At 39.8% G+C, this 27,044-nt stretch overlaps 3 protein-coding genes across 3 annotated transcripts in view; 2 read left to right on the forward strand and 1 right to left on the reverse strand.

Moving 5' to 3' along the window:
• Window positions 1–443: 443 nt before the first annotated feature.
• On the reverse strand, window positions 444–8,597 carry LOC134647763 (arrestin homolog). Its single transcript, XM_063502059.1, has 7 exons — window positions 8,445–8,597; window positions 5,944–6,134; window positions 3,845–4,023; window positions 2,617–2,910; window positions 1,818–1,961; window positions 981–1,110; window positions 444–553 (listed from the first exon to the last, which is right to left on the reverse strand). Exons 1-7 carry the CDS (start codon window positions 8,551–8,553, stop codon window positions 455–457), a joined length of 1,146 nt encoding a protein of 381 aa, XP_063358129.1. The 5' UTR covers window positions 8,554–8,597; the 3' UTR covers window positions 444–454.
• A 4,117-nt stretch (window positions 8,598–12,714) lies between these two features.
• On the forward strand, window positions 12,715–26,259 carry LOC134647764 (glutathione hydrolase 7-like). The gene is made up of 4 exons (XM_063502061.1): window positions 12,715–12,748; window positions 14,629–14,783; window positions 15,025–15,176; window positions 26,067–26,259. The coding sequence occupies exons 1-4, from the start codon at window positions 12,715–12,717 to the stop codon at window positions 26,257–26,259; spliced, it is 534 nt and encodes a 177-aa protein (XP_063358131.1).
• A 102-nt stretch (window positions 26,260–26,361) lies between these two features.
• The window catches only part of LOC134648208 (uncharacterized), a 32,477-nt gene continuing 31,794 nt past the window's right edge, over window positions 26,362–27,044 (forward strand). The window contains exons 1-2 of the mRNA XM_063502691.1: window positions 26,362–26,413; window positions 26,612–26,729. Coding sequence (XP_063358761.1) covers window positions 26,362–26,413; window positions 26,612–26,729 — 170 coding nt within the window. The remainder of the gene's footprint in view (window positions 26,414–26,611; window positions 26,730–27,044) is intronic.

Raw genomic sequence — 27,044 nt, forward strand, 5'->3', positions numbered from 1 at the left:
CAAAACTATTAAAAAATAAAAGTAATAACTGTGATTCATATTACAAGTTTCAAGAGCCGGAAAAGAAATATAACACAATTAGCCTGACAATACAATTATTCTAATAAATATTTGCACAACATCAGAGATCTTCCAGTGTTTGCTATTAGCAGTCCAATTTTAGACGTGTTTGTATAAGGGTAACATAACATTAACGTGGATCGTTCACCATGTGGTCGCCGAATCTGAGTACGACGTGGCAGGCGATCGACATTGTTTGATGCGGCGAATGGCCCAGGATCTCAAGAAACGAACTTCACTTTAAAAGCTGATATTGTGCAACTTGATTTTCTGACTCTACAGCCCAATACCAGCCTAGGGCCCAGGCAGGCAGACAGGCAGACAGGGGTCAGGCGGGGGCAGGCCAGGGGCCAGGGGCTGGCAGGGGGCTGGCAGAGTAAGATAAGGCCCTATCCTAGTAGACCTCGACGCTCTCCTGATGATGCACGGTGTCCTGCCGGAACATCTCCACGTCGGCCTGGGAGTCAGCATGGATCATCTTGGCGCGCCCCTCCTGCACAGAAACAGTCACAGCGATGATTCGTAAAGATAGATGGTGCCCTACGACAAGTCCCATTTGTTCTATGCAAGGGCAAAGTAAAATACTTAAATAAAATGAATTTGAAATTGCTTTTAAGTACAAATGGGAATCAAATTAATGGTTTTCTGAAGTTTATCTCTTTTACGCTTCAAGTTAGGCCTCACCTTCGTGTGTTTTTATTAACGAATTGGTTGAAAGTTTTATGTTTTTATTTAATTATTTGATACCAGAATACCAAAAACTTCACCGACATCCACTTACTGTTTTTGACAACATTAATCCATAAAAAAAAGATCCAGAAACGCCTTTCCCACAAAATCTAAAGTACAAATTTTGGGACAAAAGTTCAACCTTGTGTATACATCTGTAAACCCCTGATTAAAGTCCAGTTTCTTCATACCTTGGGATGCATCATAATGAAAGGCAGCTCAGCGGCGAGCTCTCCAGCGAGGGCACCGAGGTACAGCTTGACCTTGACGCTGTAGGAGACCACGATGCCGAATGCGTCACGCTGGTCTGGGTCCAGCATCCTGCCAGCACCAAATGAACTTAGACTAAGATGTGGATTCTCAAAGATTTTCTGACGAGATGGATGACAAATATGACGAGATTTTTGGGTTCATTAAATTGTTTAATTCACGTAGCTTAGAACGCGCGTATGTGTCTTCATTCTGGTCTTGACAACTTAACCAGGAATATATTAATAGCATTCAATCATAATATCGCTTATAAACCACTATTTAGATTTTATAAAAATTCTAGAACTCCGAGTTTTGGCCTGACACTAAATATTTTAATTTTTTCAGCCAAACATGACCACTTGACCAGACCAAAAATTGGATTCCTAGCATTTTCAGAAGTAATCCGTAATCAATATTCCAGTGGCAGGCTTAATCTGCAAATGTTTCTTAAATGTCCGTTGTGTTGTTTGTGTCCGTGTGTGTTTGACGACCGGTCTGGCCTAGTGGGTAGTGACCCTGCCTGTGAAGCCGCGGTCCTGGGTTCGAATCCCAGTAAGGGCAAATATTTGTGTGATGAGCACAGATATTTGTTCCTGAGTCATGGTTGTTTTCTATGTATTTAAGTATTTGTATATTATATCTATCGTTGTCTGAGTACCCATAACACAAGCCTTCTTGAGCTTACCGTGGGGCTTAGTCAATTTGTGTAAAAAATGTCCATTAATATTTATTTATTTTCTTTATTTATGTATTTGTAAACAAGAAAAATTCCTTACAGAGTAGTAGACGCAAGCGCGGCGTCACCGCGTTTCAGCTGGCCGTCGAGGGCGATGCCGCGCTTGTCACGGTTGGTCGACAGGCCTGGAGTTAGGTGCAGCACACGCTGCAAGCTGGAACCTGGCTGCAGTGGGCATCCATCCCTACATACACATAACCAACTTACTCGTTATATCCTAAAATACACAATGAAAAGGAACTAATGATTTGAACCGAGTAGCCCCTTCTGAGGCTGAAGCATAGGGCAGAAAGATAAAATCTGTCACTTATTCTCCCGAAAGGTATTACATATTGTAGTCATATATAATTATGTTTGACTTAGGCAACTTTATTAGCCAAAATCTTTTGTCTTTCTAATGCTACCTGCAACTTGTTATTGTGACAAAATTTAATTTAATTGGTTATTGTTTTTGTTTGTTTTGTATAACTTGCGATGCTCATTCATTTACTTTTATTTTAGTATGTATCCTCATGAAGTGAACTGTATACTTTCTTTTGAGAAATAAAGTTCTTTAAACACAAAATCGCCCTTCGCTTTCACCTGAATCAAAATATTGTATGGCTTTTTCTCATAAATATTCATATCTTTTAGGAATAAAAAAGACAATTTGTTGTCTGTCAAACCGATTTTTCAGTACAAAAGGTGCGAAATCCAAAAGCTGTATGAGTTGTTAACATATTTGTCAAATTTTCCGTGTTTTTGCATTGGCCAAAAATGGCTTACTAGACTAAACTAAATTTTAATGCAAGTTTGTGTGATAATAAACAGATAAGTCATTATATGTAAATCACACTCACTGTGTCTCAACACTGGCAACAATATTGCGATACTGCCCGCTCTGGAACAACACCACATCAACTCCCTGCTGCACAGCCGCCTTAATACGCTTGACCACCTTGTTGCTATGGTTACGAATGCACACGTTGACAGCGATGCTCTCCCCGTGCATGTACAGCTGCTTGTCCAGGGTCAGCTCCAGCTCTAGTTGTCCAGGAGACAGGACAAAGTCCTTGCGGACGACGGTGCAAGGCTGTGGGCCAGGCTTGCTTGGCGCGTATTGGACCTTCCGAATGCCGAGGGCGATCGTACTCCTGAACAAACATGCAAAGATTATTATATTATATTTTAGAAACATACAGTCGTTTACAAACAGTACTTATACAATATTGCTTAAGTTTAGACCTAGAGTTTCATTTGTTACATAAAATCACAGTCTGTTTTTTTTTTAAAGATTACAATTTTAAATGTTACCCAAAACTAAACATTTGAGAGCGTAAGGAAAAGAAAAGATACATTATTACCTAAAGAAAAGCACGTTTTAAAGTATTAATGGAACAAGTAAATATATTTATGTTAGAGAGCTTGTCATTTTCGTTAAATAGTTTGCAGGCACGTCTTATGAATATATTTTGTGCATAACACGTTCTACTGTTGGGAATCGAGAATAACCTTTTCTTCTGACAGTGGCGCTGACGTCTACGAGGAACTCTGAGCTGTATTTGGTGTAGAAGTGAGGGGACATCTAATATGATAAGATAAATTGAGATACAGCGAAAGTCTCTACTATGCTTTACTAGATTTTTTGCTGCTAGTACATCTTCTTATAATATTTTATTTAAGTACTATATTATACTGTAGTTAGCCCAGTGTGACGTTGAGCAACATGTCCAATAAAATGACCCTATCGATGTTGACGGCGATGATGACCATGCACTGACGTCCTTCGGAACAGTGTACTGAGATTACTGAGAAGTGGTTTGTCTTTTTTAATTTTTTTTTATTCAATTTTGCCTACGAATTAAGGAGCCACTGACACCGGTGCCAAGTTATCATCAACGAATAGCTCGACTCTGTTTTGTTCCGCAAGGTTCCCCCTCATAAGACAGCGATGCAGGAGCAGCGCTGTCTTAAGATCGATAAAACCAAGAGCTCCAGCTATATTCAGACGGAACGCCATTGTGAGAATGCAACGCGATTCTTCAGAATGTATTCGATCTAGGTGTTTTAGCGTACAATCAGACATACCTGCGATGCGAACGATCTATCTCAGAATCTCCAACAAACAGCTTGACGTAGTAATGCACGCCGCAAGGCTCCCCCTCGTCTTCCAATGCCGGCTGAAGTGTCACGGAACCAGGCGCGCCCGCTGGTACAGTCAGACGGAACGCGAACGCGTTCTCACCGAGCTTCTTTATAAGCCGCTCCTGTGAAACAGTCACAATTTAAATTTATTATTATTTTCATAAAGTGTATCTATGCGTTAGAAAAAAAGGCGGACGGATTTTAGAGGGATGTCGGACACTCGCGTCCAACAATGTTAGTGCTATTAAAATGACCTGTTATAACACTTTGTTATTTCAGTTTAACAAGAACGCTAAGAATTTAATCGTCGCACGGTGGCCGATTCTCATATCAGATTTTGTAAAGGTTTTAAGGGATTCAATCACCTTAGACTTGAATAGTTAGATATATCTAACTATTCAAGTCTAAGGTGATTGAATCCCTACCTACCTACAGGTATACCTACCTACAGGGGTCGGATACTGGTATTTCTTGTATGAGAATGAAAACGGTATTTTTTCGTTATTTGCTAATTACTTCATTTCTAATTAGGCAATCTAATAATTCGAAGTCATAACCTATTAACACAACTGAGTCCTATATTTGGAGTATAAAATAATTCGAAAATATAGTTATTTAGAAGTTTTTGCAAAAAACCGGTTCCGATCCCTGGATACCTATGTAAATTAGTACATAGGTAAAGTGTCAATTCCTGGAGCAGTTCTCAAATTCAAAAACTTAACTTGATTAAATTTGTAATAAAAATATCAAAACTTTAACTAATTTAAAAATCAGAATCGGCCTGAAGGCGACGTAAACCAGTCTGGTCGCGGTTCATTTAAAGCTGTACTTATAATGAAGCAGTATAGTGCTGGCTCTCCAGGAATGCAATAACGGCGCGCAGCGATACCTGCCGCGAATGCTGCCAGAGAATACACCTGCATTTACGTTTGCACCGCCGTTTACGTACAAAACACTACTGTAGCTTTATCTAAAATACGAACAAAACTCCTAATGCACTACCTAGTTAAGTACTTATATTGCTCGTCCCGTATATTTTTGTAGCCAGTAAAAGAAGCCACCTAAAGAAAGTATTATTGGTAGTTTTTATTAATATCAATTTGAATAAGAGCTATTAAAGAAGGCTAGAAATAAAAAAAATAATTACACGCTACAAGAGATTCCACATAACTACCTAAAAGTAATTAGAAGGAAAAAAATACAAATTCCTGGAGCTGAACTTGATTTTTGTTATCAAGATGATAAATCTGGGGGCACTGCCGTGCCCCCGCCAATTCGAGCAAAACAAAGAGGCACGGCCGTACCATCCTTTTCTCGAAGCGATTCAGGCCATTTTCGTCGTCCTGTAATTTTGTGCAGGCTGACGCTAGAACCCTGAATTTTCAGTAATATATAGGGCTAAACATGCTTAAGATGATGATATAATGACTCGGCAATCGCACATAATGCTTTACTCGTACCATACTCGTAAATATGTGTAGGTAATGCTCGAACTGCAATTAGCGCTATCGTTATGTTCAATTAGAAATATTTTTAATAGGTGACGATGCTCTTTATGTCATTTTGCAGCCGTGCGATGGCCAAGTCATTATACGTATTACAAATTAAAGATATGATATATATTTGATACAGTTTTAACACCCCCTGGCACTGATTAAAATAACCGACTTGGTTTCACATTACATCTCAAAACTTTTTTGTAGTAGAAGCGTTGCGAGACTTGCACCTTTTTACATGTAATGTTTTTGATGGGATACACCTTGTCAGGACCTTACGACTCGCAGTGCAATCTCACCAGCACCAATAGGTAGAACCTATACAATACCAACTGGTAATTATGAACAAAAGAAGTCATTATTAAATATGTACAACGGGATTTAATCGCGTATCTAATCGAGCGTGTCTTCTCCGAGACCACGGGGACAACGCCGTCCTTGAAACGTCGGAGGTAAATCCTAAAACTTATTAGATACGCGATTAAGTCCCGTTGTACAATGTGTAAAAATCGTGAAAGGTTAAAAGAAGTCAACGCTTGAAGTTACCTGCGTACGAGTGGGTTCCCAGTTCCTCTTCTCCGGCGGAGGGTACAGCTGTTCCGAGGCCAAGAACAGCTCCTTGTAGAAGTTCAGCCCCATGACTTCATCCTCTTCGCGTCCGTAGCGGAAGGTGCACACCACCTGGCCCCATACTTTGCGTCCGCGGACGTACTCTTCGTCCAGTACCACTACACCGTCTGCGCAATATTACTACCATTTAACATCTGAAGGCTTATTATAGTCACATTGGATGGTGACTGTAGCAGCTGATGTTGCAGTGTTACTGCCACACAAAATTCAGAAATGTATTCTGATTCAGAAGCATTTTTTGTCCAATACTGGTAGGTACCTATCAGTAAATGACGTTGCTTTAAACAAGTACACTTACCATTGACATATGTAGATATCTAGGGACTGGCTTTACGGGCAATAATAATGAGGCATGACAGGGGCCAGTACAGCGGTGTGAAATCGTCACAACGCGATTGGTTGATGAGTTCGCATCACGCGCGCGATTGGTTGACGAGTTCGCATTACGCGCGCTATTGATCGCAACTATAGTTCGTTTTTTTAGCATTAGAAAGAACTTGAAAGAAGGTAAGCGATTTTGACATGTCTTTTAATTGAAAAACACTTTTTAAAAATCAATAACTATTACTTGTGAAAGCAGAAGACTATAAAAGATCGTATTAGGTTCATAATTGTTACATATTTACCGTAACTTATTTTTAAAATGTGTTTTTCAATTAAAAGACACATCAAGATTGTTTACCTTATTTCTAATGCTAAAAAAAACGAAGTAAAGTTGCGTTAGACTGCACGATTGGCTGGAATTCGTGAGCGCACACACCATACAGGGCGGACACGCCATACATCAAAAATGATTTGCGTTTATATGTGTGCGCGGCACGTCCGTACACGCGTCATTGTGTATCTGACGTACTTCTGGCATGCTCTCAGTAGAGCGACTACGCACACATTCATGTCGCGGCCAGTCGCGGGGCGAGGTAATCCGAGTCGGGGCGGGGCGGTGCGTGTCCGTTCTGTATGATAATACTATTACTTATTCTGTGGTAGCACCGCTGATCTAGTACGATTTTTAGTGCCCCATTAGCCCGTCCCTAGATATTATACGTCAATGACACTTACGTAAAATCATGCCGCCATCAAAAGAAGGGTACGAATTTTAGAATCAGGAAGAAAGGCATAATTAATCACACTGGGTTTTAACGGACATTTTTTGAAATGAAATACCTAATTACTGTCTTGATAAACTACCAACATTTTCGGAACGAATTATTATTTACGAATTCTATAGCAGATGCGAGTCTTTGGAAATTATTAAAACTGCATAATAAAGTCTGTGCGGAAAGAGAAGAGTCGTGGAATGTATGAGGCTCAATACATTCCACGATTCTTCTCTTTCCGAACAGACTCTATTAGGTATAGTAAATATACCTGCCTAATTCCTAATCCTAGTGCTACCAACGTCGTTAGACAATCTACCAATCGATCTTCTAAGCTTTAATAAGTAAATGTACGAGTTAGACTTTAAATGGACCTATCGAGGCGTGCCAAGATGGATGCCTGCACCGCCTGCTGCTATCGCGTCGGGTATGGCATGTAATTGATGTAATTCCATTGCCACCAGCCACGAGTCTAACACTCAGTAGAACCAGAATGAGTGCCGCTATGCAGCTTCAAGAACTACCAACGCCATTAGCGGCATACAGCGCCATCTACAGGCGCCATCATATTATGTCTACGGCCAAAGTTTGGTTTCACGCTACGTATAGTTCTTACAGATTTAGGGCTCAGTTAGACGGCTTGGCGCGCGAACTAGTATACGATTTTAGTTACATTGCAGACTGCAATGTAATGAAATTCTCATGCGAAATCTTGCACCGTCTAAATGAGCCCTTAAAGGTTCACGATTCACTAGTTCAATCAAACTTTCGACTCCTGAGCTTGGAGACTAATGACCCAGGTTAAAGTTAAAACTTAATAAACACGTGCGAAACACGCGATTAAACTGAGATCTGTTAACGCCAAGCAGTTGTTAGTGGTACCCCATCGGTCTTAGCTTAGTGATGGATAACTCCTGACTCCGCCTTAACGCCTCACTCGATCCAAACGCAAAATTAGCAGTTGATAAAAATAATCAGTGCGCGGATCTAAGTACTAGGCTCATTTTATGTCCAAAGTTTTTACAATTTGATACGAGTAAGGTAAGTTCTACGTCCGTATATCTTCGTCCAAAGTTTCAACAATTTAGGCGGTCATTTTGAGTTTTCCAAAAGCTCATAGCCACTGTAAACCGTTTGTGTAACCGGAAAGCCCGATTCAGATTTAACAACTCGTTACTGTTTTGATACGACCTTGATGATCCGCGACTTTCATTTCATTTCGCATGCACCAATCAGCGTAAGCGATCTTTTAGATCGTATCAAAATAAAATAAAATCCATAAATAGTAGTAGTTCAATCTGAACAAGGACTTTAACGCACCAATAGGTTCGACGAACGAGATATGATCCACGAAATCCCTCTTCGCCATATACAGGGTAAGTTTCCCGTTCGGGGCACATTTCTTGAACACTTTGAAGTTGTACACCATTTTGACTGCACTTAGTTCGCTGCTACACTAGCACTGCGGCTGGCAGTGTCGGCGTATATATACAGGATTATTTTGTGTGTGAGGCTTCTGAGTCGGTAATCTTGTTCCCCTCGTTAGGGCTCACGTGAACGAAACTGCTTCCTACGATTTCTATGAAGTATGAATCACCCTTAAAGGTCAGTACAGCGCCATTGACACGCGACATGAAATTGTCTTTTTTTTTAAAGCAATTAAATTCGTGCCCCAATAGAATTTACTTTTAAACACACTTATATTGCCGACTGTACTTTATGTCTCCTGAGTACACACAAGAACAATGAAAACTACTTTTTTACCTTTATCTTCTAAATAAAACACCTTATAAAAAAATTGGGCTAATTATACGAGTAGGAACTTTTCTGAGTCTACCGGACCATGCGAGCTACCATCTTCCATTCTTCACATATTTATTTATTTATTATTTATTATTCATATTCATATAACAATACAAGATTGTGTTCGAATATTAACATTAATGTACAATAAAATAACTAGAATTAGAATTAAATAGCAATAAAAATACATGTCAAAACAATAACTCATCTTAAATAATAATTATACAATACAATACACAGCAAACATTAGCAATTATACAGCAGTAACATTGAATTTAAAAATATCTATTAGATAATCATTAAAAAATAATCGTATTATAAATAAGCTACTACATAAGTCCCCATAATCAAAATCTCTCATCCTTCATAAATTCTTCCACTGCATATAGGCACTGATTTAGCAGGATTTTCTTAAGCTTAGTTCCAAATAAGTTTGAATTAAAAACAGACTTTAACTCTATATTATATTATTATTATTATATTTTGTATAAACATGGAACAAGTAGGTACAGTCAATGATTTTAATTTCAGCGCCATTTCGTACCTTGTCACAGTTAAGTGGCAATTAATATAAAATTCGCTATAGCTACCTCATAATGTTGTCACTGTCACCATCAGGCACGAAATGGTACTGAAATTAAATTCCTTGACTGTACCTACTTGTCCTATTTTTATGCAAAATATGTGAAAGTGAAAAAATCGCGCAACTTGCTTGGTATCCCCATACCTATTTATGGGAAGTGAAATGGAAAGGACTCCATAAAGCAGCGGCAATAAACGCGGGTCGGTTTTACTGTAAATTGAAAAAGTGGCCGACTTCGACTCGTAAAGTGCCCATATTCAATAAGCACAGATTCGGAATAAATAAAGCGATCGGCGTGTCATAAACCCTTCGTTGCCAGGCTGAAACATATCGCATGCGTAACGCAGCACGGCGCTGACTGCCTACGAGGTTGAAATATTCGCGGCCTAAGCTATTATAATATATTTAAATAAAAAAAGTTATGCTACTTTTTTCCCCGCCCTTTGGCAGTTTAAATATTGCCGGCAATCATTACTAAAGAATATTAAAGATTAATAATTAACATTTACTTTAATATATATACTCTCTTTCTTTTTTTTTCTAAGCCCGCGAACTGTTCAGCCGCCCCTCGTACATCGTTTCCGTAGCAATATTCATTCTAAAAATTAAGGTACCTATGAGTATGAGGATGGTAAGAGACCGGAAGGAATGTCACTAATTCCGTGGAAGATGGGACGGGTGCTGGTGTAAGTCCCACCTGTGTAGACTCTCTATTAGCTCCGTCTAGGGCTTTCAAGATCGGGATCCTGGGATCCCGCAATGCCGGGATCCTGTCTTTTTAAACCCATTTTCTATACCGATATTTTTAAATGCAATACCGGGATCCCGGGGAAAACAAGGGAAATGGCCAACTATAATCGAAAAGCCAAGCACTGGCATGCAGTCGGGTGTCCCGACGACGACGTCACTTGCGCACGCGACGCTCCGTTCATTCACCCGCATTGTATTCACTCGTGCGCTTGTGAGGAAGCAAGACGGACTTTCTAAGACACTGCGCAATCTAGCATAACATTCGACATAAATAGATTAAATAGCAGTTCAATTTTCCAATTTATCCAACCTGCCCATCACACTGACATTTTACTACAACATCAGATAGATTAGTTAGTAGAAGGCAATTGAAACAGATTTAAACACACTACAAAAAGACATGCGAATAGGGTGTATTCGCATGTATTTTTCTGCATCCAAAAGGATTAAATCTACTGCCTGTGTGATTTCTAAGCCTTAAGGCACCCAAACTTTAATCAAGCTCTAATTACTCAAGTCGCGTATTTCTCGACAGAGGTCGCGGTTCGCGGTGCGATGACGTCACCGACTCTCGCGCATCACAACAGACAGTTACCGGCGCGCCGCGTCGCTACCTGCTCGTTCTTAATACAAACTTTAAATTGACACTGTTATTAAAGAAACTTAGCTGTTATTTTAGCTGAAGTGAATAAATAGCGTTGACTGTGACAGTGCAGTGTTAAATACCGAGTGGCACTTATAGTGTTAAGTGTGTGTCTGCTTAACAATACAGTTAGCTAGGTGTTAAGAAATCACATTTTCGATCTAATAAAAAATAGCTGTCATTCTTAGTGCAGCGTGAATGCTAGTGATAGATAAATGTGCAAAGTTTTAGTGTTTTTGTATGTGAAATAACTGCGTGGATTGCGGTTTAGGAATGTACTGTTAGAGCAGGTAAAGAAATCGCTGCTTTAACAGTTAGTGACTTTTTACACACAGCACACTAAGGAACAATGAAAAAGGGTATTTTTACATGGAAACATGTAAATTGTACCTACTTGTTTTTATTGCTATGGAATATTAAATGTACATTATGTAACTGTGTTCCCAAACAAGTCAACTTTTTTTATGAAAAACTTTAGAAACATTTAATGATAATGAAAAACATACCAGAAATGCGTTTTTAATAAGCAAGAATAACTAACACATTTTTTGGACCATTTGTTGTTTTTAATACAGTTTATTTATTTTATTAGTTTTAGGTTCAAATAAACGATTCTAATAAATGTTTTGGCTTAATCAGTTTTAACTTATTTGTTTTTATGAAATAAATATTAGCTCTACCTACGAGCAAACCATTTCTAGTCCGTTATTTCAAAATGTGTTTAATCCTCCTGAGACCCAGAAGTACCTATTTGTTTTGTTTTTCAATTTAGCACCGCCCCCCTTAGCGCCACTTGCACCATTCCACTAACCCGGAGTTAACCGATTAAACCTGGAGTTACCATGGTTACCAGTACAATTTGACACTATATCACCAACATCAAAAACAAGTCTACTAAAATCAGAACTACCGGATTGACGCAAATAAATCCCGTTACTTCAGGCGACAAAGCTACTTACTGTACCTATTACATATGTAGTAGCAATGATTCTGTTAAGAAAACATACAAAAAGAGGGTCAAAGGTTATGTCCTTATGTCCATTATTTTGGACGTCGCCGAATTAAGGGTTAACTAAAATAAAAAGTATTATTTTCAAAATATTCAACAATATGCCGCAACTCAGTAAAAAACATTGTCTACATATTTTTGGTCCAACCAACAAACTACCTTCTCTACCAAGTGAACGTTAGGTCGTATCCATTGTAATACTTTTCACCGAATTCGATAGTTTCAAAATATCTGAACAAATCAAATGTAAGTAATTAAAAAAAATAACAACAGTCCCATTGCTCCCACTAGAAATACAATATACAGGATGATGAACAACACAGATGCCAGAACCAGAGGCTGATGAATTCAATTAAAGCCAGCTTGAATAACCAACGCGATTAGACCGGGTAATTAAATCGCATACTAATACAACAGACGCGCAGAACGGAACGGAACCGTTTACTATTGTACATGTTCTTATTTAACTGAACTGAATCATACAAGAGAATTCATAGTTTTTTTTAGGTATATCCTTACTATAATTATGATACTAGTGGCTCTGTTAGCTGTACCTAGACCTCGCGATAAGCTTAAGAAATATAAAAATTAAAAGCACTTAGTTAAGTCTCTGAATCATTATCACCCACACCACCACAATAGCCCCAGCTCACAATAGTCTTAAGTGCCATAGGTCTTAGGTAAATTTTCGCCATTATGACAATTTTCCAATAATTGAGACTGCAAGTTTACATGACATAATATGCTTACTCAAATATTAAACGATTGTCACACATTTTTCAGAATAAGGCGTCGAAGCAGCATGCAGAACGCAACAGACACCACGCCACCATCAGGTAATTTTCTCAATATGATATATTAAGTTTAGAGCAGCTATAAAACCTCAACGTTAGCCAGATAGCTCCCTCCATCCCACTCCGTCATCGCCGGCCACTATCTTAATAAAAATCTCTCATTTCCCGCATCGCATTCCGATAATGTAAACACCGACGCCTTGCACAAAACATCCGTGCAGTTAGTGACGTTCCTTCATGGGAATATTGCTCAGATGGTATAGTATGAATTATCTCAGATGATTTTTTCGGGCTCGGGTCCCTAGTCTATTAAACAAAATGTATTATTTCCTTTATGCAGTGCTTACACCTGTTTACTGCTAATAGACCCTACATAAGTAACGGGAACAAACCCGTTTAAAAAGCAAATTTACCATTCTATTCATATGGTTCAAATTCATGAAACAACCCATTTGGAGATAACACCTTTTGTTATCTCCAAAGAAAAGACCACCCTGATTGTTCTCAGAATGAGCTGTCACATAAATTTGAACCTTAATACTATCACGATAGTTGCTTTTTAAACGACATGGTTACTGCTACTGGCACGTGCTAAAGACCGCTCTTAAAATAAACAAAGGCTTTTGTTTAAGAGATTAGGGCTCGAGCCCGAAAAATTCATCTGAGATAATTCATACTATAATATTTCCTGAGTGGAAAATGCGCTCGGAAATGTGCTTAGGAATATTTGAAACTCTGTGAGATAAGTAGGTATACCAATTAGCTTTCAAACCTACCTATTCTACAAACTCTTTAGTTTGCTTTGAAATAGTTTTAAGTATAAGTATTACTAGTTATAAGCTTTAAAAAAATAATGTAATTATTTGTTATATTAGCGGAAGTCTCTTTTAACTCTTTTCATTAGAAATTGACATTGAATTTTGTGTAAAAGTTACGAACTCTCGTTCACGCGCTAGGCTAGGTCGTAACTCGTAATGTAAGTTTAATTAATTATTCTTCTTTAAAAAATATATTTGTTAAAAATAAATAAACATTTTAACTAAAATAATCTAAATATTTGGTCAAACCCCAGTTCTTGTTTCCATTGAAATACATACAGTTATTAAAGCTACATATCTTTCATGAACCAGTCTTCTGGTCGTATAATTTACAACTTAAAATCATTATTTTTAATTGGTAGGTACAACCTATGGTTTTTAAATGAAAAATCATTAAAAAATATATATTAATGTTTTACGTAGGTATTTCATTGCTTGGAGAATATTGGAGGAATAAGCCCGCGGAATATACTCTCGCGCATCACTATACGCGATATCCCGCGATTTTACCGCGATGATTTACCACAGGAAACCGGAACATACCGCGCCGAATCCAAATTAGTTTCACTGATTGCTGTCTCCTGCAAATCTGGAATTACTTTCCGATGGTGAAATATTCGGTTTTGGGATTTAATGTGAGACTTTACCTATTTACATCAATCTGCTCGTAATAAACTAAATAAACAAATTATTTTCAGAAAATGTTGTTTTTAAATCTTTTGACCAATAAGTACATAGTCATATGATATGATTCAAGTGTTTGTATCAAATTATGCTCTCTTGTGTGCAAAATGTTCTCCCCTAACTTACGTAAATTAAGTTGCGTAACAGTCAATTTACCGCTCGGAACGTTAAGCCTGCTACTTGTAAGGCTGACTGTAACCGCCCACTTTACCTACTAGGGTTTCATGAGCTCGCAAACATGCGCTAGGCCGATCAACGGCAAATCGTTGACAAAGTAAATAATAACTGAAAAAGTTAGTAAACAAAGCGGGCATTGAATTTCATCGTTACATTGGTTTAGAGACTAGCGGGATATGGGACTTTATCGCCCGACTTTTTACTTTTATTCTTTGCCTCTAATATACGTTCTAAATATTTCAGGTGTGGTGGAATTGCGCGAAGATATCCCACTAAAAGCGGGTGCCAGTAGCGGTGGCAGCTGCGGCACGCCACGCCTCATCGCTGGATGCTTCGCGGCTCTGTCCGCGGCTGTGACTATAGCCCTGCTCACGCAGATATATTATGGCGACTACCAGGTACTGTCCATCCACTAGCTCTATCTTCACACAGCAGTATTATCTGTTATCTATCTCCCTTACTCTTACTGTCTCGTGTAGGTATTATGAAAATATCCCACTAAAAGGTGCCAGTAGCGGATGCTTCGCGGCTCTCTCCGCCGCTTTGAGGTAGGTATTTGAAATTTCTAGTGTGACGTGTGACTGAGTTAGTTCATGGATCATAATAATAGACTCATTGCTAATTTTGTAATGTATACAGGTGGTGCCCCACGGCTCCGTGTCAAGCGCAGCAGAGGCTTGCTCTTCAGCCGGCACGGGTGCTCTCAAAGCCGGCGGACGAGCGATGGACGCCGCTGCTGCCGCTGCATTATGCCTAGCGTTGCTCGCGCCACACCGCACTAGCATTGACGCGTAAGTCAACACAGTGTGATGTATACAGGTGGTGCCCCACGGCTCCGTGTCAAGCGCAGCAGAGGCTTGCTCTTCTGCTGGCACGGGTGCTCTTAAAGCCGGCGGACGAGCGATGAACGCCGCTGCTGCCACTGCATTATGCCTAGCGTTGCTGGCGCCGCATCGCACCAGCATTGATGCGTAAGTCAACACACAGTGTGATGTATATAGGTGGTGCTCCACGGCTCCATGTCAAGCGCAGCAGAGGCTTGCTCTTCAGCCGGCACGGGCGCTCTCAAAGCCGGCGGACGAGCGATGGACGCCGCTGCTGCTACTGCATTATGCCTAGCGTTGCTGGCGCCTCACCGCACTAGCATTGATGCGTAAGTCAACACAGTGTGATGTATACAGGTGGTGCCCCACGGCTCCGTGTCAAGCGCAGCAGAGGCTTGCTCTTCTGCCGGCACGGGTGCTCTTAAAGCCGGCGGACGAGCGATGAACGCAGCTGCTGCCACTGCATTATGCCTAGCGTTGCTGGCGCCTCACCACACTAGCATTGATGCGTAAGTCAACACACAGTGTGATGTATACAGGTGGTGCCCCACGGGTCCGTGTCAAGCGCAGCAGAGGCTTGCTCTTCAGCCGGCACGGGTGCTCTCAAAGCCGGCGGACGAGCGATGGACGCCGCTGCTGCTACTGCATTATGCCTAGCGTTACTCGCGCCGCACCGGACTAGCATTGATGCGTATGTAAACATATGGAGGCTTGCTCTTCAGCCGGCAATAGGGACTTAGCCAAGATGGCAATCGTTGATAGAAGTCGCCAATCAAACCTTATAAGAATGCGATTTGTCCAAAAGTGCTTTCCTCACTCCCGAAGACTACATACCTACAAGAAAACTAGCACATGGATTATATTTTTAGAGTTCGTAAACATTACCTAAAGCGCTGTACGTTCACATTTATAACAGCGCCATCTAGTAGTAAGTAGCGGCACCACTAAAACAGCTATACGCCTATATATCTCGTTAGTACCGTAAGCAGCCGCTGCGCTAGGCACGGCGCTACTTGCGCGAAATCAACGTTTACGGAGCGGAGTAGTAAAGGTGCCGATTTTTATTTTTTGTGCAGATACTGCAGATTTCGATCAAATTTGGTGTATAAGTAGTTCCCTATTCTGAACATAATGGGCATAATTACACCGTTTGTCCCAAAAACACTTCCACTGAGTTACGAAAACGTATGCTGCCTTCGTAACCCAACGGATAAAATTACATAGGTAGGTACATTTTTTTCTCAAATTGGTTTTTCGTATTTATTCCACCCAGAACAAAGAGTTCTACAAAAAAGCCAATTGTTATTCAAGTACCGGGTATACCTAACGAAAAAAAATCGACACCAAAATAAAACTCTGCTCATAGAGTACGTACCTATTTACTACTTTGCCAGTTTAAATGCATTTAGGTATATTAAAATAAAATTATTTGGTAGAGCACTGCAGTATCTTATCAGGTTTCTTTCCTACACTTCTGACGTTTATTCAGATAATTATCAAAATATATTCATAAAGATATATTTGCTGTTTCCATTATAATAATATTGAACTTGATCCCAGAACTATATTTATTTGGATTCGCCTCGGTTACATTCGCTAAAATTTCAAGCTCAGAAAAAAAATATTTCATATTGTTGTATGCAACATAATATATCTGGGGCTAAGCCAAAATATTGTCCAAATTAAACGTCCATTACTGAGTGTTTTTTTGTACGTAGCTATAAATACCGATCATAACATAACTTTTGTAAGTAAGTAATTATAATCATCACAAAAGCAATTTTTAGGGTTCCGTACCCAAAGGGTAAAAACGGGACCCTATTACTAAGACTCCGCTGTCCGTCCGTCCGTCCGTCCGTCCGTCCGTCCGTCCGTCCGTCTGTCACCAGGCTGTATCTCACGAACTGTCATAGCTAGACAGTTGAAATTTTCACAGATGATGTATTTCTGTTGCCGCTATAACAAAAAATACTAAAAACAGAATAAAATAAAGATTTAAGTGGGGCTCCCATACAACAAACGTGATTTTTGACCGAAGTTAAGCAACGTCGGGCGGGGTCAGTACTTGGATGGGTGACCGTTTTTTTGCTTGTTTTGCTCTATTTTTTGTTGATGGTGCGGAACCCTCCGTGCGCGAGTCCGAGTCGCACTTGACCGGTTTTTTTTACCAAGGTCATTGTCATCAGGAAAACATTAGCGAACTACTGCGCAATGAAAACTACGTGCAATTAGTATTGTCCTTATTATTCGCCACTACGAGTGTCCCTTTATCCTTCATCTATCAAAGTGATTACCATAACGATATGACTGCACTTTATATATCTCCCATATTAACACAATTTTCAGTCTTACATCGTTAACATAAAGTTCATTATTACTTGACTTGCCTACTGTTTACGTTGTACGCGATGAGTGCAAAAACACAAATAACTTGTTAAACAAAACAACACGAATGCGTATGGTGGATGGCGTTACCCACGTGATAAAATGAGCGTCACTTTTTGTCACCACGCGATTGAAAGAGACGGGTAGTGTTATTATCATGCTGTCAGGTAGACAAGAAAGACCACCATAACTGCGCTGGTGACGTTAGGAACCGGAGACGAATACGATAGACATTATACTTACGGTTATTGTTGAAATCTGGAAATTACGTCTCTGTATTGTATTCGGCACATTGTTTTTAGGGTTCCATAGGTCAGTATGAAAACGGAACCCTTTTAGGATCAGGATAGGATATCTATAGATACGCTGTCATCGCCAGTTAGTGTCGCCAGTGTCGGGACCTCATGGTAGATTCATAATTGTTACATATTTGCCGTAACTTATTTTTAAAATGTGTTTTTCAATTAAAAGACACATCAAGCTTGTTTACCTTATTTCTAATGCTAAAAAAACGAACTATAGGAGACAATAGATCTGCGTAATAATAATGAAACAAGCGTTTACTTTAACGACATTCCTATCGACAGCGCTCCATGTTAAGGCAAACCAGTGGAAATACGACCTCAAGATCCGCTACAGTATACGTACTCAGAGCTCAGTCTCATACTGGTCTTCTGAAGCAATGGTGTGGCAAGGGACAAGAATTGTAGACTGAAATAATAATCACCGAGCGTCAGCCTTTTTTGTGCTTCTCGAGTTGTTTATTGGTTAGTAAATACAAAAAATACCTATTCATTAGAAGGCATTATAATATAAGGCATGCATAGCAAATTTTGGAAACACCGATCTTTTAAAACTCATTCAAAATTTAATTGAATAACCATTCATATATTTAAGCTTAGAATAAATTTAAAAGTGGAAAAATTACTGTCTTGGGTGAGACTTGAACTCACGGCCTCTGGATCGATACTCCAGCGCTCTGCCATCTGAGCCACCAAGACCTCATCCATAGCCAGCAAATCTTTCCACCATATTATGGGTCAAGGGGACCGTAGCGACATCTACCGTAAGAATGTTACACTTCTTAAACGGCTACCGGAGTTCCAAGTCATATTCAAAATATATATGTATTTATAGTTTTTAAGTCTCACCCAAGACAGTAATTTTTCCACTTTTAAATTTATTCTAAGCTTAATAGCATCATTCATATATTTGTTCAGAGTTTTGGTCGATTCATTAACGAGCCTATTGATGCGACGTTATTGCTGTAGTACTTATTGATAAATGCATACCGAATTCAACTTCCTTAATAAAATTTGCGACAAACTAACTACCTAAACGTTTTAATAGAGATTTAATAGCGAGCTGCAGCAACGATTCCAACGGATTTTAGCCCCAAAAATTAAAAAAAAAGAAAAAAAGGACATTCCACAATCCTAGTTGCCTTAAGAGAGCATACAGAAGCCCTACTTCCAAAAATGAAAATCGATTTTTTTTGTCCATTTCTCTATCTCTCGAATATGCTAGAGCGATAGAGAGGCACATAACAAAATTTTGTTTTTCATGTTTGACCCGCAGACCTCTCCTCAGTATTTGGATTGAAACAAATTAAAAACCCGACTTATCCTAAGAATTAGACATACAATAGATACTCGAAAAACGTAAACATTTTCCGCAATCGAGAAAAGGTTTTTACAATTGTTCCGTTTTTATACTAAAAATAGCAAATTATGTTTATTTTGCCACTAGCACGTGTAAGTAATTATCATGTTTCTATTCGTCGAATTAGCATGTTTACTTCGTTATCTTTGTCCGGTGCGTACACCCCTTGGGCCTGTTTTAGAACGATAACATTCGACTGTTATTAAATTATCAGTACAAATAAGTACCTACTTGTGGCCAAAATTAACGTGCCGATTGAGTTAATAAAAGCTCAGTACAAACAGCAACTCTCTTAACTGTCCATCGGTGGACCTTATGCCTTTTGTAATAAGGTTTACGAACAGTCAGTTAACAGTGTGGGCGATGGTAGGTACCTATATAGGACCAGCATTAAAAACAGTAAAACTTATTGGGTTATTTTAGGGAAAACCACGGCATTGGATCAACCGAAATACATGAAACAACACTTTTTTTGTGATTTCGAGTAGGTAAAAGTTTTTCAGTAAGACAATATGGTTCAGGGTTGAATAAAACACCCTGTATGCTGAAAACTTCATGGTTGTAGGTTTGACATTTTGACCTATGGTAGGGTTGCCATATGTGTGGGGACTCAGACCGGGACATTTAAAGAAAACCGGCCAAGTGCGAGTCGGACTCGCGTTCTAAGGGTTCCGTACATTACACAATTTTTAACAATGAATTTTTTCAAGTGAAACGTGAGTGAAATGTCTATAAAAAACCCGTAGGCGTAGGGGTAGCATCAAAAACCAAGTAATTAAGTCCGACTCACGCTTGACTGCACATTTCTAATAGGTTTTCCTGTCATAGGTAAAGAACTATGTTGTGTTTTTTTTTCAAAATTTTAGCACAGTAGTTTAGATAAATTTTCCATGTGTTTAAATGACTATTCATTGACCAGTCAAGCTATCATGTAGATTCACAGGGTCAACCAGCAAAAAACGCGAGCGCAGCGAGCGCGAAATTTTTTGTGACAAAATTGTGAAAGCGTGTTAAAAAGGCCAGACCGGGCCTAAAAATCCGAAGTTCCCCAGTGAGGCGAGCTTTCATGCGAGGTTGGGGTCGTGCTTCAGGATAAGCTCAGCTAGAGCATAGACGCCAACCAATGTCCGAGACCGCAGGCCGAGCTTGGCGCAGCGAGGTCAAAGGCTAAGCTGAAGAAGAGGAGATTTGGAAGTCTGAACCAAAAATTTAGGTAAAAAGTGAGGCTGAAGGTCGAGCTCAGAAATCTCCACATTACTTAATAAGCCCGAAGCGTACTTATAACCAGCGCGGTGAGCTTTCACGCGAGGCAAATGCCAAGCTTCTGAAACAAATGTTTATATTTGTTAAAAATTAAGTGACGCCGAAGGTCGAGCTGTAAGAAAGCAGCGCTCTAACACGAACCAACCGTCAAATGTTACTCAAGAATAATATGTGTCATGGTACAAGAGTTACTCGGAGGGCCGAAGTTCCATTAATGAGGTTTTAGGCCCTCGGGAGTGAAATTCGAGCTCTACATTACAGACTTTAAAAGCTATAAAATAACATAATTTACATAATCATCTAATGATTGTGTGTCTGAGAAACTGATATTGGACATTAGGTAAAAGTAGGTACAATAATTTTTTTTTAATGTTGGCCATATGAAACGTAGAAATGTAGGTATATTATTATTCACCAAGTCCAGCCCCCTACTAAATAATTATGATTTTTAAACCGGGACAATTTCCTTATAGGCCGGGACGCCGGGACACCGTGCTTCAAACCGGGACATGTCCCGGCGAACCGGGACGTATGGCAACCTTAGGGTTGCCTATGGGTACCTATATTTAATATCTAAGAATAGGCCACACTTACTACAAAAACAAAGTTTACATATATACTGGCTGACAATGCTATAAATCGTATCTAAACTAAATCGTAAATAACTATTGCACCGGACGCACTAACTGCGTCATACGATCAGATAACGGTTTGTAAACAACGCATGCGCATGTGTAGTACAGACGTCAAAGATTTACTATTTACTTTAAACCTTGCTCCTTTGTAATAAGGCGGTACATTTATGATGTTGATACGCGCCGCTTGCGTACATGATGCATTAAACACAAGAAAACAACTGACTGCGCTGCGTTTCTTATCGCGACCATGACCTCTATAAAATCGGGTATGGTATGGGTATGAATTAAACGCGTGGCTGTTTTGAATGATAAATCACTGCAATGCATATGAAATGCTATTTTAGTGCACATTTACTAGTAATGTGAATTTCACGGTGCGATTGTAACTGTTTTCAGCGTAAAACCGTAAACCATGCGTAGTGGTGATGTAATAATGATGATTTATATTTCGCAGATGTAGATACAGTCAGCAGCAGAAGTTGCTAAGCGGGCGAGGTGTGCAAAATTACCTTGACACGCTCTTATTCTCTTAACAATAAAGTCACGTCAAAGATCGTTTTGAACACCTGGCCCGCTTAACAACTTCTGCTGCTGACTGTAGGTATATAGGGTGACTGCTATAGTTATTGGTCACGACATAGTACTTAATTGGCCTTTCCTAACAAATCAGAAAGAAACAATAAGCCAATTGAAATCTTATTGTTAAGAGCAGCCAATTACTATGTTACTTATGTAGTGGATAATAAAGAACTAGGTACCTATAGCAGTCACCCTAGTTTTCTTTCGTCACTATGTTATTTCGTTTGTTTTATAACCTTGCCTTTTTTTATTCATTTCGTGAAAATCGAATTTGAGATTTAAATTGTAAATGATCGGTGAGAGAATCCAGTAAGTCTTCTAACAATTAACATTTAACTGAATTCTGGTGGAACAAACATAGTATAGGTAGTTTTGTGCTCCGTACAAAGAAAACTTTTTTATATCAAAGGCCCCGGGCAAATATAATAAATAAAAAGACAATGACAATTACAAGAAGCGTAATCAGGGCTACTATTCACAAATAAAATCAAAGTCTACAAGCAAGGGTTGACCAGCATTCGAGTAAAGTTCGATTTGAGGTACCTAGCGACAATTATTCATAGCATCTACGAAGCTAAAGGGCATTTAAAAGTAGCGGCAAATGATAAACAGGTATAACAGCAAATACAAATTTCAAAGAAAATCTTTAGGTTCAAGTGTAACACGTTCCTCCTCGCTTTGCTCGTTGTCGCTCAATTTCACAAGTTCTAATCAATGTAAGGAAATATGATGTATATATTCCTATTTGTCCTTGCCCGGCGCACGGTGGGCTGGATGGCTCGAAAAGAGGACATTCGCACTTTTTTCAGAAAATCATTTTTTGAAAAATGCTATCCGATAGAGAATTATATAAGGAACAATAAATGTGGTATACATTTTTTCGAAATAAGGCATATTGACAGCAGAAAAAAATAAAGTCTGTTTTTTTTGTATGGGACCCAAAAATAGGTATCTTGTTTCTCAGAAACTATTAGAGGTCCCGTCTTCTACCTTTCAAGACTTTGTTTTTCTACTTTTATAGAGTAGGAAACGATAAGCAGATTTTTTTATAAAGGTGCTGGTTTTTTTTAGTCCAGTAAAAAGTCCACACATTTTTGATTTTTTCGTTTATGTCTTTTTTGGGATTCCACATTATTTTTCGATAGTTAAAAGTAAAAATGATAATAACACATAATGGATGTAACGTTTATTAAGTTATGAAAAAAATCATAAGTAATAACTATTAACAACAAATATGAACCAAAATCAACTCTTTCCCAAAAAAAATGGCAATAAAACGTCGCATGTGTAACTTTTTATTATTATTATAGAATTAAACTATCGAAAAATAATGTGGAATCCCAAAAAAGACATAAACGAAATTTTCTGCTATCAATATGCCTTATTTCGAAAAAATGTATACCACATTTATTGTTCCTTATATAATTCTCTATCGGATAGCATTCTACAAAAAATGATTTTCTAAAAAAAATACGAATGTCCTCTTTTCGAGTCATCCAGCCCACCGTGTGGCGTGAACGCCATCATACATTAGACGAAGATAGGAATGATTTACATGAATGCAATTATACCGGCGGGGACAAATGGGAATACACCGGAAATATGATGTTGTTGTATAGTCTAATGTGCTCAGGAATAAAATTATTTCGATTCTATTATATTCTAATGTAGACCGTTCTGTCCAAAGACGTTTCTGTCCAATCGACGGCGCGGCGCCGAGTTCGCTTACGCTCATATAGGTTTTAAAAATCGATGTATAGTCAAACTAAACTTGAGACAAACCGATAGAAATTGTTTACGAACAGCTGACAGGCAATTAGTCCTGACGGCAATAATGATGAAAGCTATCTTACACCTACCGCCGCGCCGACAAGATTTATCGGCGGCCATGAGTCAGATCCGTGTATTGTAATAACTGTCATTGTTAACGGACTGGCGGTGTCATAAGTAACGATCAACACGGTCGTTAGTGAGTTTTTATTACTTAAAACTAACCTAACCTAATGGTTTAGGCAGGTGGTGTCCGCGAATCAATCTGACAATCGATCTAATTACAACTTTTTCTAGCAAAAACGAAGTAAAAAATTTCGTCTCACTTATTTTATCACCCGTGCGGTGGCTCCACACGATAATTCTCACATTGTAGATACATGGCACACCAAGAATAAGCCGGCATCTCTCTGAGGTATTTTCTTTGCGCTACGACATGGGGTGTTTCAAAAAACCGGCCAAGTGCGAGTCGGACTCGCGCACGGAGGGTTCCGCACCATCAACTAAAAATAGAGCAAAACAAGCAAAAAAACGGTCACCCATCCAAGTACTGACCCCGCCCGACGTTGCTTAACTTCGGTCAAAAATCACGTTTGTTGTATGGGAGCCCCACTTAAATCTTTAAGTTATTCTGTTTTTAGTATTTGTTGTTATAGCGGCAACAGAAATACATCATCTGTGAAAATTTCAACTGTCTTGCTATCACGGTTCGTGAGATACAGCCTGGTGACAGACGGACGGACGGACGGACGGACGGACGGACAGCGGTCCCGTTTTTACCCTTTGGGTACGGAACCCTAAAAAGCGGGTATTCAGGGTCCTCAAGCATATACATTGGCTCCTCCGATGTTGCTTATGTCCAGTTGCCATCAGATATATTGGTGTGGCAGAGGTGCTCTAAAATATCTGAACACGCGCTCTAGCGCCTTGACAATAGAGGCGTGTTCACTGCGACACAGGCGACTCTCCATTCTTCCATGGGTGACTGTGACCTCTTCCCATCAAGAGATTCGTCTGCTCGTTTGCTGACTATCACATAAAAAGGGTCAGGCAAATATCTCCTCAAGAACAACAAACCTCTTATAAGCCAACCTTACGATTATTACACATATTTCTATTATATTCATACGTTTCATCATTTGTTATCATTGCCAATCATGCCTAAATACCTACCAGTCTTCGCAATCACCAGATGGAAAACAATATAATTATGGAGCTCAAAACAGGTCCGGGCAATGTCACCTTACCATCATTACCATGACCATGCCAGACGCATTTGATTGAATGCAGTTCCCATCATTTTTCGATACCTACAATATACACACCAATCAAATTAGCAAATTTTTTGTATCATTTTATGGTCAAGAATCCGTCAAGCCGGCGGTAATGTCGCGCTGCATTACTGCTGCAGCACCTTAATTATGCGCACCACGTAGAGTCTGTCCGGAAAGAGAAGAGTCGTGGAATGTATGGGGCCCAATACATTCCACGACTCTTCTCTTTCTGAACAGCCTCTATCTATCTAGTCACATATTAATTGTTTGAAAAGAAAAGAAAATAAATAAATAAATTATATCAACACATCACGTATGTACCGAGTGTTTAAAGAGAGGATAATTGTCGTTAATTATAATTTATTGTTATTATCCCGTCCACGAATGTCCGTTGGCCGTACTGTGACGTCACGCCATAAAATCGCCGTTAAACATAATTTGTTACCTATTAAAATACCGAGGCCGATTCGACGATTCTATTTTGACACGACCTTGAATCTGCGGCCGCCTTTGAACCTAGTGTCACCAATCAGGCCGCGTAGCCAACGTGACAATCGCTTATGATATGATTATTACTTGAATTTTGACAACCCTAATTAGCCAGAAGGGATATTGCCATATTAGAAAGGGACAGCAGGATTCGACCCGGAACGGATTTTTTTAGTTAGTATCAAAACCTGTTCAAAATAATAACAATTTGTTTTAATCTGAAATACGAAAATTACGAAATGCAATCACGAGTCTCATAGAACATGTCGCTCGCACTAATATCGGTGCACCTTATCAATTTTTTTAAAACATAATCAGCCTCCTGAGTGTGACTCATACTGTTATGAGCACATATGTAACACTGGAAAAACGATTCAATGTCATCGTTCAACTGACTGATATCATCATATCTCCAGCCTCTGACAGTCACATAGTTCAGTCCCACAGTCACCCACAATATTTTTGGGAAATACATAGCAGAATAGATGAATTTAGTAGTACCTACGCTGCAATGAAATTGAGAGCCTACTTACAGACTTATCTTGGTCTAACTAATTGATCTAACTCTATTACTCTTGCTTTCCATAGAAAACGAAGCTCCGGAAGCTCCGGCCCGGACACGGCCCCATCTAACGTGTCAACTCGTTTCGTTCGCTCGTTTTATAAACCAACACTCATAGATATTCCTTTCATTGTAGCAGTCACATAAAGCGAACATTTTTTACGATGACAGACGGTTAGGAGCAACTGGTTGCTCTTAATTAATGTCCTTTTACAAACCAAGTCATCTTCCTCAGGAGCGGAAGCCTCCTCTACTGGGAGTACCGCAACCGCACCGCGCGCGATGAAGGCCCCACGCTCATGGAGTGGGGAGGACCGAACCAGGGGGGCGTGCCGCGGCTACTGGCAGCGCTGGCGCAGCTGCATGCGCGGTATGGTGCGTTGCCTTGGAGCCAAGTGCTGCAGCCAGCTATCGACCTCGCCAGGTAACTGTTGTCCCTATTAATTCTTTATCTGGACTAATAGTGAAGGGACCGAACCAGGGGAGCGTACCGCGGCTACTGGTAGCGCTGGCGCAGCTGCATGCGCGGTATGGTGCGTTGCCTTGGAGCCAAGTGCTGCAGCCAGCTATCGACCTCGCCAGGTAACTGTTGTCCCTATTAATTCTTTATCGGGACTAATAGTGAAGGGACCGAACCAGGGGAGCGTACCGCGGCTACTGGTAGCGCTGGCGCAGCTGCATGCGCGGTATGGTGGGTTGCCTTGGAGCCAAGTGCTGCAGCCAGCTATCGACCTCGCCAGGTAACTGTTGTCCCTATTAATTCTTTATCGGGACTAATAGTGAAGGGACCGAACCAGGGGAGCGTACCGCAGCTACTGGTAGCGCTGGCGCAGCTGCATGCGCGGTATGGTGCGTTGCCTTGGAGCCAAGTGCTGCAGCCAGCTATCGACCTCGCCAGGTAACTGTTGTCCCTATTAATTCTTTATCTGGACTAATAGTGAAGGGACCGAACCAGGGGAGCGTACCGCGGCTACTGGTAGCGCTGGCGCAGCTGCATGCGCGGTATGGTGGGTTGCCTTGGAGCCAAGTGCTGCAGCCAGCTATCGACCTCGCCAGGTAACTGTTATTCATTCTTTATTCGTCATTCGCGGAACTCATAATTTAAAATTCCAACTATCATCACGAAGTGATAAATATTTGAGTAGCATTTCTAATAACATTACTTTAACGATATGAGGCTGGAAATTGGCTACAAAAAACGGACATTGTAAAA

The sequence above is a fragment of the Cydia amplana genome, chromosome 5 (genome assembly GCF_948474715.1).
Source record: "Cydia amplana chromosome 5, ilCydAmpl1.1, whole genome shotgun sequence".
NCBI lineage: Eukaryota > Metazoa > Arthropoda > Insecta > Lepidoptera > Tortricidae > Cydia > Cydia amplana.

Excerpts from the sequence above, each read along its gene's own strand:
- LOC134647763 (XM_063502059.1), bottom strand. The coding sequence starts at position 8,553 with ATGGTGTACAACTTCAAAGTGTTCAAGAAATGTGCCCCGAACGGGAAA. Across the intron at positions 6,135-8,444 it reads CTCGTTCGTCGAACCTATTG|ACGGTGTAGTGGTACTGGAC; the intron begins GTGCGTTAAAGT and ends AATATTGCGCAG. Across the intron at positions 1,962-2,616 it reads GTTGCCAGTGTTGAGACACA|GGATGGATGCCCACTGCAGC; the intron begins GTGAGTGTGATT and ends ATGTGTATGTAG.
- LOC134647764 (XM_063502061.1), top strand. The coding sequence starts at position 12,715 with ATGCAGAACGCAACAGACACCACGCCACCATCAG. Across the intron at positions 12,749-14,628 it reads AGACACCACGCCACCATCAG|GTGTGGTGGAATTGCGCGAA; the intron begins GTAATTTTCTCA and ends TAAATATTTCAG. Across the intron at positions 15,177-26,066 it reads CACCGCACTAGCATTGACGC|GAGCGGAAGCCTCCTCTACT; the intron begins GTAAGTCAACAC and ends CATCTTCCTCAG.